This window comes from Centrocercus urophasianus, unplaced genomic scaffold (assembly GCF_019232065.1).
Source record: "Centrocercus urophasianus isolate 14NV4802_14NV808 unplaced genomic scaffold, USGS_Curo_1.0 seq_891, whole genome shotgun sequence".
Lineage (NCBI taxonomy): Eukaryota > Metazoa > Chordata > Aves > Galliformes > Phasianidae > Centrocercus > Centrocercus urophasianus.
The window spans coordinates 1-16994 of NW_024885523.1; the positions used below are offsets into that span (position 1 = coordinate 1).

The window sequence follows — 16994 nt, forward strand, 5'->3', positions numbered from 1 at the left end:
GCGCGCAGAGGGTCATCGCCGCCGGTGGAGCCGCGCACCGAGCGGTGCGGCCGGCCGGCACCGGCGGGGGGGCCGCGCCTGCCGCCAGCCGCGATTGGCCCGGCCCGGCCCGGCTCGGCCCCCTCCGGGGGACCCGGCCCCGCAGCCCCCTATCCGTTCCCCGCTTTTAAGCCCCCGGTGCCGGCGGGGCGCTCGGTGCGCGGCTCCACCGGCGGCGATGACCCTCTGCGCGCCGTGAGTACGGCCCCAGGTACGTGCGGCACCGGGAACCGGTACCGGCTCCGCCCGCGCCGCGCCCCCGCTGCGGTGCCCGGTGTCGGCGGGGCCGGGGATGGGGGCGGTGGCACCGCTGTGACACGAGCGGGACGGATCGGGGCCGGGAACAACGCGGCTGTCACGGCGGGGGGATGCGGGCACCGGGGCTGCGGAGGGAAGGATTGGAGCTGGGGGACACCGGGGTGCGATGGGGTGAGGGGGGCTGGGAGGAGGGCTGCGCTATGATTGAGGGTTGGGGATACCGAGGGGGCTGTTGGAGCTGGGGGGTGCGGGATGGGGAAGCTGGAAGGGACACCGGCTGAGGGGATCGGGAGTGGGGCTTGGGTGACAGTGGGGTGGGACCGTGGGGACAGCAGGACGGAGGGACGCTGGGGACAGCAGGACGGGTTTAGCAGTGCTTTCAGGCTGGGGACGCCCGGGCTGTGGGATGCCAGCACTGAGGCCGGTAGGACAGGCCGGGCTGGAGGATGGTGGCAGGGAGAGGAGAGCAGGGACAATGGGGAGGGTGGCAGGCGCTGGCAAATGGGTTTCCCCCGCTATGGGGTTCTGCGACCCCCTCCCCAGGATTCACAGCCCCCTCCCCTGCACGCGCTGCCTGCTCCGTGTTGGTGCCACCAGCGTTCCCCCAACAGGGAAGGAGCCAGAAAGTTTCACAGCCCAGACACGGTGCTTCCAGTGCCCCCCCAAGCTCCCAGGTAGGGCTGGGTCCCAGCAGGGGCTCAGCAGCACGGGCAGGATGAGTCCCAGCTCCCCCAGCATGGGGACAGCGCATGGCAAGGCCGGGCTGCAGCGATGCAGGTGCAGGTTTGGGTTTAGGATGCTCAGAGGAGTCCCCAAGGTTCCAGCACACCCCGTGTGCTGTGGGCATGGAGGTGCTGAGGCCCGCCCCCATGCCACCCCCATTGCACACATCCTGCACCCACCAACCTCTGCATTTGGGGTGGACGCTGGTGCTGCTGGTGGAGCTTGCAGTGATGCTGTGTGGGGTTTGGGGCTCGGCCTCCCAGGGAGAGGCAGAAATCGAGGCGGAAAAGGAGAAAAGAAAAAAAAAAAAAGAACAAAAAAAAGCAAATAAAAATAAGAGCAAATTCTAAAATAAAGGCTGCAGACTTGTCTGCCTAATAAAAATCGCACCCAGCAAAGGGCCCATATTGGACACGATCACAGTTTTCCGAGGTGCTAATTTATGCTCGCAGGATGGGGGGGGAGCGGAGCGTCACGTTGCTGTGACGGCAGCGCGGAGTGCAGAATTCCTTTGTTGTGGGCAGAGAGGAGGGGACGCGGAGCCGCCGGGTCCTTCCGCGGCCGCGCAGCGCAGGGGGGTCCGCGTGGGTTCCCCCTCCCCGCCGAAGGGATGCGGGGTGCCGGGGGTGCACCGCGCTGCGGGGACATCGCGTGGTGTTGAAGCGCTGCGCGGTGCCCCTGCTGGAGTTGGGGACCGGAGCGAGCCGCGGGGACAGCGGAGGTCACGGTGCCAGCGTCCGCTTTGGGGGGGTGAGGGAATGGGGCATCCCTGCCTGCGGGGCGAAGCCGAGGGTGGGGGCACCCCGTCCTCCTGCGGCCGCACGGGGGTGATGGTGTCCCCTTCCCTCCCGCCCATCCCCAGCCCGCGTCCCCCCGGCTGTCCCCAGTGTCCTCTCCGCTCACCCCGCAATCCTCCCCCTGCCCCCCTCCCCCCCGCACGGCTCGGGACCACAAAATGCCCCAAAAGTCGCAGGGTCATCCCGACACCCAATCGCCAGGGAGGAATTCAGCTAGGTTTCAGCTGGAGCTAATCATCAGCCCCTGCTTTGCACATTCATGAGTGGGATGAATTATTCATGAGGTGACAGCTAGTGACAGATGTGACAATGTTCGCCTGGGCCGGGGAGGAGGGCTGCGGGGGGAGCAGCTTTGCACCGGCGTTATTTTAGATTTCTCTCGTCTGCTTTTGCCCGGTTTGCAGCAGGGGCCGTCCAGGTTCGGGGTTTGGGGACGCTGCTATTGTCCCCAGCACGGCCCGGCCACGTGGCACCGCCAGTGTCGCCGTGCCACCAGCCCGCGGCATCACCCACCCACCCGCAGCTCTCGGGATGCGGTGGCACGGCCGGCGCCGGCTCTGGGTGCCAACATCTGTGCGTCGGTGCCACCGCCGAGGACAGCATGGTGACACCCGTCTGAACCCGGGATGGGGTCACCAGGGCTGGGTTATGGGGTGGTGGGTCCAGGAGGTGAGAGGAAGATGGTTCTGTAATTAACGGGGCGCTGAGCTGGGATAAGGAGAATCATCGGGGGGGGGGAGGGGGCTGTGCTGGGCTCTGCTTTGTCCCGATGGGGTGTGTGCTGGTGGCTGTGTGTGGTTTCAGCACTGGTAGGGATGGGGCTGCAGCGCTGCTTCCCTGATCTCGGGAAAGAGTTTTGAGGTTGGCGTGGGCTCAGCGTGGGCTCTGGGGACGTGGCAGGGTCCTCCTTTTGTCCTCCTGCCTGCAGCAGTCCCAGTGCCACCGGGGATGCGGTCCCCGTGCGCTCAGATGCACGGGGAATCACAGCAGCAGGTTGGGGCTGTGCGCCCTGTTCCCAGGCTGGGGGACACCAGGACCCCCCTGGTTCACAGCCTGAGTTCCCTGAGGAGGCAGTGGGTGCTGATGTCCCCTCCCAGCACTGCGCTGTTCCTGCTGTGAAAGCAAAACCTGCAGAAATGCTGATGCCAGGGAAGGTGACTGTCATGCAGCCCCATATCCTCTCCATGCACGGGGTCCTGCTGCCAGCCCAGGGGCAGCCATGGCACTGCTGTCCGTCCATCCATCCGGCCACGGCAGGCAGTTGCACATCCAAAGAGCAACTTCTATGTTTAACATTTAAATAAAATATTGAATGTTTACCCAGCGGTGCGGGCCGCGTTTGCTCAGCGAGCGTCTGTCTGCAGAGCAGCAGCACTGGGTAAACAGCAGAGAGCTTAAGGAAGTGTTTGTATGTGGGCACGTGGATGAGGATCCTCGGGGTCCCACTGCGTTCCTTCACCTCTGGGTCTGCCCCACTGCCTGGTGTGGCCTGGAAACTGCAGGGGATGGGTGCTGAGGGATGCAGAAAGGGAAAATGAGGGCAAAAAGACCAAAAGAACCAAAAAGAGATTGTGAGTGATGTGAAGTCTCGGGTTGTGTGCGACTGCTGAGTGTCCTGGGTGCACCCATCCTGCAGCAGCATCTGGATCTTGCACCCACCACTCCATCCCCTCCTGGAGGTCCTGGAGCCGCCCTTCCCCACATCCCTGGACCAAGGGTTTGTGCTGAGGGAGCTCCTGATGCCTTAGAATAGCAACATCAGCATTTCAGTGGGGAGGAGCTGGAGCTCCCCAGCCTGGCCACGCCATGCTGTGCCAAGGCACTTGGTTACCATCTTTTTCTGGAGCAGGGAAACGGGGAAAAGTTGAGTGCTGATTTCTATCTGGGCATCAAGGATGGAATCTCCATCCCAAACAGCAGAGCTTAGCAGCCCCTGGTTGCCTTCACTTCTACAGCATCCCACCCCGCAGCAGCCACTGTGCCCAGCCAGGCTCTGGGGCTCTGTGTGGGGCGGCTGCTCCCTGCTGCTCCCTCATCTCCCCCAGGCTGAGCTCGGGCTGGGGCTCAGCGTGGAGCTGCACTGTGGGTCAGGTCACCCCTTTGCTTTTATTAGCAGCAGTTTTTGGAAGCAGGAAGAACCACGGAGCTGTGCAAAAGGGAAGGGGCAGCCATAGGGTTGCAGATGGTTTCTTCTGTAGAACAGATGAAATAAAACCCAGGTCTGTACCCCCCAGAAGGGCCATTTTCTAGCACTGAACACAGGGGGTCTCCTTTTCTTCTTAGCGTTCGGCTCTTTCTTTCTATTTTCGTCCCGTAAAAGCAGAGGGGACGGAGTGAGAAATCAGGAGTTGGAAAACGGAACATCAGGGCACAGGGAAGCTGGGCGCTGAGCCAAAGCTGCAGCTTGGGAGGATCGGGGGGTTCCATCCACATCCCCCAGAGCAGGAGCTTCCCATCCTGGGCAGGGAACAGGGCTGTGCCAGTGCTCGGTGACAGAGCTGGAGAGCCAGCATCCCTCCCAGGCATGAGAGCAGATGATTTAGAAAGCACTAATCGGTGCTGCGGTAAAACAGATGGATGGGAGCTTTGTGCTCCAGCCCGGCTCCAGCAGCCAGAGGCACCCGCTGCATGTTAATGCTGGAGCAGAGCGAGGGCTGCACCTGGTGCTGGGGGAGGGCGTGGGACCCCCGAGTGAACCCACGTCCCTGTGGTGGAGGTGTGGGGATGTCACCACGTGTGGCACCGGGAGCAAAACCGGACTCATGGTGCTCGTGTGCCGCTGCTGAGCAGAGCCAGCGCTGCTCCTGTGGCTCCTGGGGGGACGATGTCACTGCGTCCCCACGGTGATTCGTGGAGCACGGAGCCAAGAGGCAGCGAGCAGCCGACCCTGCTCTCATTGCAGGTTAAGGATGGTCCATGTGATGGGGGATGCCGGCTGCTGGCTCCTGCTTGGGCTCACCCTGCTCCCCATCGCTGTGCTGGGTAAGTGGAACGCAGGGATGGGTGCTTCCCCCCCTTGGCTGCAGGGTGAGGAGGAGCAGGGCTGGGAGAGGAGCAGGAAGTCGTCTGGAGTCGCCAGCACTCAGTGGCTGGGGATGATAAGCCCGCAACAATTAGCAGCAGCAGCGAGCAGGGAACCACCAGCAATAAGGAATACTTACAGGGAGGAGCAGCAGCTCGGTGGGGGTTGGGGCTGCATGGTGCCTCAGCCCCGCAGTGGGATGAAGAAGGGTCGGCAGGGGATTAGTGAGGGAAAAGCCCCCCCGGGTGGCCGTGCTCCCCCCGCACTGGGATCCCTTAAACCCTTAATCCCGTTGCTTGGCACCCCCCTCTGAGCCAACCCCCATGGCTGGCTTTGTGCATCTCTGGGTCTGCTTTGCATCCCCACTTTCCCCCCAGCAGCAGGCCACCCATGTCCCCATCCCACACGGCAGGGACACAGCAGCATTCCGCTGCCGTGGGGTTTTGTGACCTTCCTGTACCCCCGAGGCAGGAATGGGCTTGGGGTGAAGTTTTGTGGGGTGGGGAGGCAGCGGAGGGCAGCACCGGGATTAGTGACCATCCCCAACTGGCTCAGCACTGCGGGAAGCATCCTCCACAACCCCAGGGGGGACTGAGAGTGATGGGATTTATGGGAGCGTGGCCAGGCTGAGCAGGATTAGTGCAGGAGGAGGATGGAGGTCCTTTACCAACCTCACCGATTCTATGAACCTGGGAATTGCTGCCACACGTTCTCCCAGTTTGGGGGCGGTTTCCCCTGGTGCCACTGAATGGCAGCGTGGGGGAGGAGCAGCCCCTCTCAGTGCCCCATTTTGCAGCCCACCCCCGTGGTTCCCCACAGGCTCCCAGGATGATGGGAAGGTGATCCACATCAGCCGGGTGCAGCACCAGGCGGTGCGAGTGGGGCTGGGGGAGCCCGTGGCACTGCCCTGCCTCTTCCTGCTGCATCCCTCCGCCTCGCTGGGCCCCAACGAGCCCCCAGACTCCCCCCGCGTCAAATGGAGCAAGGTGCGCTCGGCCAGCGGGCAGCGGGAGGACGTCCCCATCTTGGTGGCCAAGGACAACGTGGTGAAGGTGGTGAAAGCCTACGAGGGCCGCGTGTCCCTCCCTGGCTACGCCCGTGACCGCTACAACGGGACGCTGCTGCTGCGTGCCACCCGCGCCAGCGATGCGGGGCTGTACCGCTGCGAGGTGGTGGCCGGCATCGACGATGAGCAGGACCTGCTGCCCCTCGAGGTGATGGGTGAGCTGGGGGGCTGCAGGGCCGCTGGGGGGGCTGTGTGAGTCCTGCACCCTGCGTGAGCTGTGCTGTCCCCGTGAGCCGTGCGCCCCTTGGACGCCCTACGAGCAACACGCAGCACACATGGCTTATAGGGGATGCATGGGATGCGTGTGAACAGCACATATCTGACGAGCTGTGTGTCCTGTGTGAGCTGCGGGGTGCATCCTCTGCAAGCTGTGCATGCTGTGAGCCGCTCACCTCATGCAAGCCATGCACACATGCACACCCTACAAGCTGTGTACCCTATGTGAGCAGTGCACTGTGTGTCCTCTGCAAGCTGTGCGTGCTGTCAGCTCCCCCTGAGCTGTGCGCCCGTGCAAGCCATGCACACCCTACAAGCTGTGCACTGTGAGTTGTGCACCATATGCAAGCTGTGCATGGTTACATGCTGTAGTGAGGGACACGGTTTAGTGGGGAAATACTGATGGTTGGGCCGGCTGACCTTGGAGGTCTTTACGAACCTTGGTGGTTCTCGATTCTATGCTGTGCTCCCTGTTCAAGTCTTGCACACGAAAGATTCCCAGCCCTCTTCTGCAAGCTGTGTGCCCCACATAAGCCAGCACTGTGTGTGAGCAGCGCTGCTCCCTTCCAGGCGTCGTCTTCCACTACCGCCCCGCGGGCGCTCGCTATGCGCTGACCTTCGCTGCTGCCCGCCGTGCCTGCATGGACAACTCGGCCGTCATCGCCTCCCCCCAGCACCTGCAGGCTGCCTTTGAGGACGGCTATGACAACTGCGATGCGGGCTGGCTGGCTGACCAGAGCGTGCGGTAAGTGCGTGGCACGGGCGTCCCTCACCACTGCTGGCACAGAGCTGGGCACCCAGCACAGCCTGTCCCGCAGGTACCCCATCACGCTGTCCCGACCCGGCTGCTATGGAGATCGCAACAGCCTCCCCGGGGTGCGCAGCTACGGCCAGAGGGAGCCTGGTGAGCTGTACGACGTCTACTGCTACGCACGGGAGCTGCAAGGCAAGAAGAACTGGGTGATGCGTGGGACATCCCTTGGTGCCACCGTGGGGATGGGGACGGCCATCCAATGCGCCGCGCTCTCTTGCAGGGAAGGTGTTCTATGCCACGGCCCCAGGGCGCTTCACCTTGTCGGGGGCACGGAGGCACTGCCGGGGCCGTGGGGCTGCCTTGGCCACCACGGGGCAGCTGTACTTGGCCTGGCGTGAGGGCCTGGACCAGTGTGATCCAGGCTGGCTGGCGGATGGCAGCGTGAGGTACCCCATCTTGGCTCCACGCAGGAAGTGTGGCGGTGAGGCACCGGGCGTCAGGACTCTCTACCGCTTCCCCAACCGCACCGGCTTCCCCCCACCCACCTCCAAATTCGATGCATACTGCTATAAAGGTAACAAGGATCGGCCTCGGGGCCACCGCTGTGTGCCGGGCAGCAGCTCACCCTCATCCCCCATCCCTGCAGGAGACACAGCGGGTGCTCCCAATTCTACTGTAGAGCAGAGGGAACAGGAGCCGCTGGGCAGTGACAACGTGCTGGTGGAACGTGAGGACATGGCCACCTCTGGGGACAGCCCACGTGCCGGCGTCCTGCAGCAGCTGGGGGCTGCAGGGCCGGGTGGTGCCGAGGACGAGCAGTTGCAGTTGGCAAGCAGCGTGACGGCAGCGTGGCGTGGTGACATCCCCGGAGGCAGCATTAAGGCCTCTTCATCCTCTCCATCCTCATCGGTGTGGCCGCTCGAGGATGAAGCCCTCAATGCAGTGGACCAGGCGCCGCGGGGCTCCACGCAGGAGCTGTTTGGCAGCAGCCCGGCACCGGGGGAATTCCCTGACCCCCCAGAGCCCTCGTTCACCCTGCATCCACAGACCCAAAGTCCAGCCCAGGAGATTATCAGCTCAGCACCACCAGCTTTGGGGACGGTCCCCATGGTGGCAGCAGAAACCCCCAGCACTCCAAAACAGAGCAGCTACGCTGGGCTGAATGGGCGCTACTTCCAGCTGCAGCAGCAGAGCTGGGACCCCTCGGTGGCCCAGGACCCCACAGTGGCTGATGACCACACAGTGGCTGGGGACCCAGCAGGGACAATCACCCAGGCCCCCATCCTGGCCCTGGAGGTGAAGGGGGCTGCAGCCAACGCGGTGGAAACGTGGAGCATCACCCGTCCCAGTGCTGAGATCCCCCATAGAGGAGGTCTCTACCCGCTCTCCAACGAGGTGGAGGAGGAGATTGGCCACAGTAAGTGATGCCCCGGGTGGGGGGGTGACATTGGGGTGCTGCCACCCCACCCAGGAAACCCCACAGTGCTCAATCTTTTGCAGAGCTGCTGGCACCATCCACCATCCCTGTGCCTCCCTCCCAGAGGGATTTACCACAGTGGAGCCCCTCTACAGCCCCACATGGTCCCGGGGACCCCACACGGAGGTCCCTGTCATCATCCCCATCCACTCCCGTGGCTCCCAGTGATGCTTCCCACCACCAGGACGTCAGCACAGGGGAGGCTCAGCCCCGCGGTGACTCTCCTCAGCCACCTGCAGATGTCACCGAGGACTTCTCCGGGGACGCTGCCCCCAAGGAGGACGACAGCCCCATCCCGCCGTGGCCCCCACTGCCCCCAGCCCCACTTGTGGCTGAGGACCCCGGGACAGCTGCACAGCCCATCAGTGACAGCGGTGGGGCCCTGAGTGATGGCTCACTGGAGCGGCAGAGGAAGGCGGTGACCTTTGTCCACCCACCCATGGGGCTCCCTGGCAGCCCCAGCCCCACTGCAGTGTCTTCTCCCCATCCGCAGAGCAGGCTGAGCCCCACAGATCCCCAAGGGGCGCTCGAAATGGGGGCTGAACCCACCTCTGAGCACCTGGATGTGGGGATGGGGCTGCAGGATGAAGCAGCCATCACCCCAGTGGCTCCAGATGTCCCCTCAGCTTCCCTCACAGACAGCGAGGTGATCCCACGGTTGGGCTCCGAGTGGCCATCGGAGGGCAGCGGGCGAGTGGGGGACGGCCCTACAGCTGCCACACAGCACCCAAACCCCTCTGAGCCAGGGCTGGAAGGAGAGGAGCATCCCTCACACCCCCCAGATCCTCAACAGCCCCCCAGTCCTGGCGAAGAGGACACCTCAGAGGAGGCAAAGAACGAATCCCCTACCAGCACAGCCACCCACCCCCCAGAATCCCCTGACACCCATTGGCCGTCACCCACCGTCCCCCACCCATGGGTGCCAGATGGGCCTGAAGCCCCGAGTGCGGGGCCGCTCTTTGAGCCCACCACACCGGGGGGCGCAGGGGGGGCTTTGCTGCTGGATACTGACAGTGGGAGCGGCGAGGAGCCCGTGCTGGAGGAGCAGGAGCTGCTGGTGTGGGCAGACAGCAGCAACAGCAGCCAGCATGGTGAGCACGGGGCACAGGGAGCTGGGGTTGGGTTTAAGGCAGAGGTGTCCAAACCGTGGGGTTCAGTGGGGACTTTCACTGGCTGCGATGGGTTTTTCCAAGTGAGCTGAGCTGTGAACGTGAGCCAGAAAAGCATCCTCCTAAATATTTAATATTCGTGGTCGAGAATAATAATGGAGAGCGAAGTGACTCCTGGCTGAGGGGAGTTCAGCACACGCAGCCTTTAGTGTCTGCAAAAAGAATAGATTTAAAGTTTAGAGGCACTGAGAGGTGGAAGCACTGCCGTAATGACTGCCCTGGGGGCCGCGTTGTCCCCACTGTGCCACCAAGGAGCCAAGGAGCCGGGGCTGGGTGGGCATCCTGCCGCATGGGGCTGTCAGTGGGGTGGGCTGGGTGAAGTGCCCCGCTCACAGCACTCCCACCCCACAGCTCCAGCTGACCCATGCCAGACCAACCCCTGTCTGCACGGCGGGACGTGCCACGCCAACGGCTCCGTCTGCGGCTGCAGCTGCGCCCCGGGCTTCACCGGGGAGAACTGTGAGATCGGTGAGCGGACGGCCATGCCAGGATGGATGCTGGGGATGGGGATGGGGAGGGCAGGGGGTGCCGGGGGTCTCAGCGTTGCCTGCAGCCCCTCGCCATCCCCGCAGACATCGATGACTGCCTGTCGAGCCCCTGTCAGAACGGCGGCACCTGCATCGATGAGGTCAACGCCTTCGTCTGCCTCTGCCTGCCCAGCTACGGAGGCAGCCGCTGTGAGAAAGGTGGGAAGGGTGGCATGGGGGAGAGCAGCCCCCAGACCCCCCAGCCCTGCCCCATAGGGGGTGGGGAGCTGAACCCAGGAGCCCCCCGTACATCCTGGGGTGGTGCCCGTCCCTCTCCCTACCCCTGGTGTCCCCGCATCCCCGCAGACACGGAGGGCTGTGACCACAACTGGCACAAGTTCCAGGGCCACTGCTACCGCTACTTCTCCCGGCGGCGCTCCTGGGAGGACGCAGAGCGTGACTGCCGCCGGCGCGCCGGGCATCTCACCAGCATCCACTCACAGGAGGAGCACGGCTTCATCAACAGTATGGGCACATTGTGGGGGGAGGGAGGAAGGGAGCAGCAGCACCCCTGGGTGCTCCCCAGCCCCGTGGATGCCGGTGCCTGGGGCCGCCTCTGATGCTTTTCTCGCCAGGCTTTGGGCACGAGAACACCTGGATCGGGCTCAACGACAGGATTGTGGAGCAGGATTTCCAATGGACGGACAACACCGGCCTGGTGAGACCCATGGGGTGGCTCCTCGTGGGGTGGGGGTTGTGGGGCGCGAGCGCTCTCAGCCTCCCCCCTTTCCCACCAGCAATACGAGAACTGGAGGGAGAACCAACCCGACAACTTCTTTGCGGGCGGTGAGGACTGCGTGGTGTTGGTTTCCCACGAGATCGGCAAGTGGAACGACGTGCCCTGCAACTACAACCTGCCCTACATCTGCAAGAAGGGCACAGGTATTGCTCGTCTGCCAACCCCATCCTGCAGCCACCGGCTTCCCCTTCCCACATCCCCCAGCATCCTCATCTCGCACCCTGCAGCACCCCATCCGTCATCCCACAGCATCCCCATCCCATGGCCCCTTCCTCCCCATCCCAGCACCCCTATCCTACAGCATCCCGTGGGCCCACAGCCTCCCCGTTGCAGCCTCCCTATCCTGCATCCCCATCCTGCAGCCTCCTGGCACCTCCTCATCCTCAGGAAACCTCTCCCAAAGAAAACCCGAGCGGCTCCCCTTAATCTCCATTATTTTTTCTTCCCCTGTAGTTAATTCTTCCCTCTCCACTTTAATTTGCTTAATTTGCCACCATTAAAACTATTAAGCTCTCATTCCTTATCTTGAAAGTTATATTAACCTCCAGCTGTTCGCTGGGAGCGCTCCTCCCGCTCCCGCGGCCGCGCGGAACGATGCGCTCTCCCCAATAGGGCCATTAATTACCTCTGTAAATCCTCAGGAAAGCCTCACTGCAGCACCAATAGGATGGGATGGGATTTATCCTAAGGCCGTGGCGGGTGTGGGGTGTCCCCTTGTCCCCTTGTCCCTGTGTCCCCTTGTCCGTGTGTCCCCTTGCCTCTGTGTCCCCTTGTCTCCATGTCCCCTGCTGGTACCAGGAGTCCAGGTGGGCACTGATGGGTCTCTGTCCCCCGCAGTGCTTTGTGGGCCCCCCCCCGAGGTGGAGAACGCGTTCCTCGTGGGGAAGAAGAAGGAGAGGTACAGCATCCACTCGAGCGTGCGCTACCAGTGCGAGGAGGGCTTCACCCAGCGCCACGTCCCCACCATCAGGTGCCACAGCAACGGCAAGTGGGACCGGCCCAAACTGCTCTGCACAAAACGTTAGTGGGGTCTGGGGGTACGGTGGGGATGGGGGCTCCCTGACCCCCCCCAACGTCTCTGCCCTTTGCCCCCCATTAGCCAGGCGGTCGCACCGGGCACGGCGGCACCACCGGCACCGCCACAGCCACCCTCACCACCAGCACCACCACCACAAACCCCGCAAGGAGCGGCGAAAACACCGCAAGCACCTCCGGCTGGACTGGATGGAGGAGGGCCACTACTTCTAGGGCCGGGGAGGCAGCGAGCGTGCGCTCCCCAGGCACCCCAGGAACAGCCGTCCGTGGGACGGGACGTGGTGACGTCCCCTGACCCCCCTCCAACCTCCCCCCTCCCCTCTTTTATAACCCTCTTTGCTTTAGCTCCTAGGATGCCCGGCCCCGTAGGGAATAGGACCCAGCGGGGGCGGCTGCGTGTGCGTCCCCAGCCCCCCCCTGCATGCCCCACCCCGGGGTCGAGCCCCTGACCCTGCATGGGGATCCCAAAATCCCTGCTGGGTCTTGGGGGGGCTGCCCCATGGCGGCCGATGCCCCCCTGGGCTCTGCTCCCCTCCAGGCTGTGGGGGGACACGCAGCAGCCCCCACCCATCACCCCGCTGCCCCGGGGGGGGCCCCGGTTTTTTAACAGCCCCCCCCCTGTCTTCCTGCCCTGCCAACGTCCCCACAGCCAGCACGGGGGTCCCTGTCCCGCCCTGTGGGACCCTCTGGGCTGGATTTTGGGGTTGGATTTCCCTTTTTCCGTTCATTGTCGGTTTCCCATTGGAGTTGGCGTGTGTGTGTATGGCGCTTTCTGATCTCTGCTGTTTGCGATGTGACTGCAGTGTCCCGTACCCCCTCCCCTCTTCCGTGGCATTTCTGACTCTGCGTTTCTGTACTGCTGGACATTTTAATAAATTTTTTTAACAGTTGAGCAGCTCCGAGCCTGTGCTTGGCTGGGGACTGCGGGTGCGGGGACCCCGTGGAGGTGGGATGCACTCCCTGCCCGCTGCTCTCCATCTTCATCCTTTCATGGCTAAATTGGTGTTATCCAACACGACCCTCCTTCACACCAGGGCTGTGTCACTGCCCCGCTGCCATCCGTCACCGTGTGACAGCATCACCTGCGGCTCTGGTGGCCCCCAGTCCCCTTGCTGTGTTCCCAGTGGCCACACGTGTCACCTCCTGGCAGCTATTTGTTGTCATCAGTGCTGGAAGAGCCGTGAAGGTGACGGATGCACTGTGCTCAGCTGTGCCCAGCACAGAAGCAGCTGCTGTGCCCCCCCCCCGTGTGGAGGACATGGGGTCCCCAGCCCATGCCCTGCTGTGCCCACAGTGGCTCAGGGGTCACAGCTGGCACTGTGTTGCTGTGGTGCTGCTCCCCACACTTGGGGCTGGTCCTGATCTGTCAGTGGGGATGGGATGCAGTAGAGATGCAGTAGGGATGCTGTAGGGATGCTGTAGGGATGCTGCTGGGGAAATCCTGAAACACGCCCAGTTCTGCTGGACCAGGACTTTGGGTACAGAGAGAAACCAGAAGCGATGTTCATTTGGGTGGGAGGTGGGGCAAGTGCTGTCCCGTGGTTCTGTGCACCCCGGGGTCCCTTTTGCTGCCCTCACCAGCAAAAGGGCAGCAGGACAAGGAGACACGTGAGCCCGGCTCAGCTCTCCGAAGCAGCTGAAGCTTTTATTTTACCTAAGTCCAGCTCACAGCACTGCGGCTGCATGACACCCAGAGCTGCCCCCGGCCAGGGTGGGCAGGCAGCTTGGGGCAGCTTCTGCACTAAGCCAAGCGCGAGGGCGAGAGGCTGCTGCCCCAAGTGGGCACCGCCTGCATTGGTGCCAGATTTTGGGGCTGTGCCCCCGCTGCTGTGTTACCTGCAGCACCCCGAGGTGGGGTTGGTCCCAGCGCAGAGCTGGAGAGCACAAAGATGCAGGGGGTTCAGTCCTGCATTGCTCTGGCCAGGCTTTTTGCACATGCAATGCGCTGAATTCTAAGCGATGACTTCAGATGGGCTCTGCCAGGTTGGTGCTGGATCTTCCTGCCCAGGCAGCTCAGTGCTTTCTCTCCAGGTGCCTCAGTTTCCCCCCAGGCATCACTGGGCCCGGGCACAGCACAGCACCCGCCGGCATCACCTGAGCTCTTCCAGTTCCATGTACACAGCCCCAACCTTGGGGGCTCCCGGCGGAGTCCAAGGACGCTCCGCAGCCATGCAGGGCTGGGGGAGCCTCGTGAGGAACCCCAGCACTGCATCACACACGGTTGGGATGCCCCTCACCCTTCTTCTTCTCAGGAGGAGCATCACCAGCCTTTTTAAAGCAGTACACTCCAAAAAGCTTGTACTTCTTGTCCGGGAAGCCCAGGTTGCGCACTCCAGGCTCCCGGCCGCCGCAGCGCGCCCGCGGGTTGACGATGGGGTAACGGATGCTGCCATCCTCCAGCCAGCCCGCCTCGCAGCGGTCCAGCAGTTGGATCTTCCAGGCAGCATACAGCTGCCCCACCTTGGCCACAGCCGCCCCGTTGTTCTTGCAGGCCTGCACCGCCTCGGTGTAGCTCAGCTTGCGGAACGTCTTCAGGAAGTAAACTTTGCCTGGGGAAGAGAAGGGGGGTGCAGAAAAGAAAAGGGTTTGGGGATGGGGTGCAGCGCCAGCGGGTGGGGCGTTGGGTGGAGATGGGAGTGAGCGGTGCTGCCAGGAGGGGTGAGCCCCACATCCATCCCTGTGGGGGATCTGGGCCTCCCCAGCTCTATCTTCATCAGAAGGGATGGAGGAGACGAGCGGCCAGCCGTGGGGACCCCCCCTCAGCACGGGCAGATTTACGGGGCTGCGCGGTGCCGCTGGTGCTGGCGGTGCTGCCTGCTATTTATCCTGCCTGCCACCATTAAACAAACATCCGCAGAGCCCCCCCCACACTGCCCTGCCAGCCAGGAGGAATTTACACAGCCCCAGAGCCCTCACGGCTCCAATCTGTCTTGCCTGGCCCCGGCCTCATCCATCACCCGGGCCACTCGCAGCTGCAATTACCTCCATCCCCTCCTCCTGCTCAGGGAACACAGAGCTGGGCTGAGAGCGAGTGCCCCCGAGCAGAGGGTGATGGAGGCACACAGATGGACCCTGGTTTTGGATGGGGGTCCCCACTCCTGAACCCCTCGTGATGTGACACGGGGGTGTGCAGCCACTTCCTGAGGCCGGTCCCATTAGCAGCAACCAGCAGGACCTTGGCACTGCAGCACAGGGAGAAGACTGGGAACGGCCCCTTCTCTCCACGGGGAACCTCTCTCCAGCGCCTCAGTTTCCCCACTCACCGTTGAGGTTGGAGGTGAAGCAGAAGGCATCGTAGTGCTCGCTCTCCTTGTGCCGGTAGCCGTAGTTGCGCACACCCACCGGGGTGTCCTTGCGGCCGCACTCCTCCCGCGGGTGGGAGATGGGGTACTGCACGGAGCCGTCCTGCAGCCAGCCTGCATTGCACCAATCCATGCCCTCCAGCCAGGCCTGGTGCAGCTGGTCGTGCGAGGCCAGGATGCCGTCCTGCTGCAGGCACGCCTGCTGCGCCTCGTGGAAGTTCAGGGTGTAGCGGCCCAGGCGAGGATGGTAGGGGAAAATGACGCCTGTGGGGCAGCGAGCGGGGCTGGGGTGTGAGAGCATCACCCTGAACCACCCTTCACCCCATAGCAAAGCGGGGGTCACATCGATGCTGTACGGAGCACCCAGGCACGGGGCTGAGCCCCTGCAGCAGGCGTGCACTGACCACGCGGCACGGCCGTGCGCTGACAAAGCTTTTCCCCTTTTCTCAGCATCCCCAGCTGTTCCAGCCCGTGCCACAGCTCAGCTCCGAGCCACGTGCGGCACCATTGCTGCCACGCGCCCCGGTCCCCCCTGCTGCTTTACGAGGCCGTGCCTCCATCTATCTGCGGCCTTTACGAGCTGCCAGCGAGTCAACCTGGAGCAACAATAAAAGCCAATAACAGATGCAATAAAACACGGCGCATGCCGGGACAAACAAGCGGCCGTAAAGCTGAGCCCGAGGATGTGGCACCGGGAGCTGCGTCACCCCACGCAGCACACATGGCCACCGATGGTCCCCCGCGTGTCCCCGTTCCCATCGGATCCAGCGCCGCGCCGCTACCTTCGAGATCCAGCTTGACCATGCCGGTGTCATCCTCCAGCTCGTTGGTCACCTCGCACTCGTAGCGCCCGTAGTCCTGCAGGGTGACGTTGCGGATGATGAGCGAGGCGTCCCCAAAGCCGTCCTCCTGCAGCGCCGTGCGCCCGCGGTAGCTGCCGAACGCCCTCCTCGCCTTCCCCAGAGCCACAAAGACGTCCACGAAGGCCATCGGCTCCGTCACTTTGGTCCATTTGAGGCGGATCTCGTCGGGGTCGTGGGCCGAGACGTCGTAGTGGTAGCGGCAGGGCAGGATGATGGTGCCTCCCCGGTGCGTCACCACCTTCCCCGGGGCTGTCTGCACCACCACGGCCCCGCTGTCCCCCTCTGCAAGGGACACTGAGCTCAGTGGGCTCCTCGTTCCCAAAGCTGCCCCATCGCAGAGTCAGATGGGATGGAGCTGTGGTGGGGCAGAGCGGCCATTCGGCTCAGAGATGGGAAGAAGCAGCTTTTGGGGAGAGTTCCTGCTTTGGAGGAGCTTTGCAAGCTACAGAAGGACTCCGCTGTGCTTCCATGAACATTAAACCCCACTCCACAAAGGCTCCACAAAGGGGTGCCTGCACCCCCACCATGGACCCCCCAGCACTCACCCAGGACGTGGACCACCTTCTTCCTTCCCCTGGCACTGGGCGGCGTGTCAGAGGCGAGGACACCCACCAGCAGCAGCAGCGCAGCCCAGGGCCCCTGGGGACACATCTGGGGGGAGAGCAGAGCCATCAGCATCCACCAACACCGCAGCACAGGGAAAGCATCTGATCCAACCTCCCGTCCCCACAAAGGCCAAGGCCTCACCTGCAGGACCCCCCCCCCCCCCCCCCCGGGGGGGGCGCCCCCCTCCCGGGCTGGCAGCGCTGTGGGGTGAGGGCTGAGTGCCCCGCGGGGACCCCCGGGCTGTGCAGCACTGAACTCCGCTTCACCCGCTCAGTTACAGCCGGGATGAATATTTCATGGCACGCGCTGCGGGACGGATCTTGTGAGTTATTTATGGCACATCTGGAAACTGAACTGATGGCGCGAGGGTGGGCTGCAGCACAACCCCCCCCCCCCCCCCC

General features: G+C 63.5%; 2 protein-coding genes across 2 annotated transcripts; one reads left to right on the top strand and one right to left on the bottom strand.

Moving 5' to 3' along the window:
- The first annotated feature begins 4726 nt into the window (after nt 1–4726).
- On the top strand, nt 4727–12035 carry NCAN (neurocan). Its single transcript, XM_042838675.1, has 14 exons — nt 4727–4799; nt 5659–6060; nt 6692–6866; nt 6940–7067; nt 7156–7449; nt 7522–8292; nt 8376–9443; nt 9873–9989; nt 10094–10207; nt 10355–10513; nt 10624–10706; nt 10786–10930; nt 11625–11807; nt 11887–12035. The coding sequence occupies exons 1-14, from the start codon at nt 4727–4729 to the stop codon at nt 12033–12035; spliced, it is 3861 nt and encodes a 1286-aa protein (XP_042694609.1).
- Nucleotides 12036–13495: 1460 nt separating this feature from the next.
- Nucleotides 13496–16721, bottom strand: HAPLN4 (hyaluronan and proteoglycan link protein 4). The gene is made up of 4 exons (XM_042838674.1): nt 16533–16721; nt 15907–16269; nt 15086–15388; nt 13496–14371 (listed from the first exon to the last, which is right to left on the bottom strand). The coding sequence occupies exons 1-4, from the start codon at nt 16663–16665 to the stop codon at nt 14034–14036; spliced, it is 1137 nt and encodes a 378-aa protein (XP_042694608.1). The 5' UTR covers nt 16666–16721; the 3' UTR covers nt 13496–14033.
- Nucleotides 16722–16994: the final 273 nt, after the last annotated feature.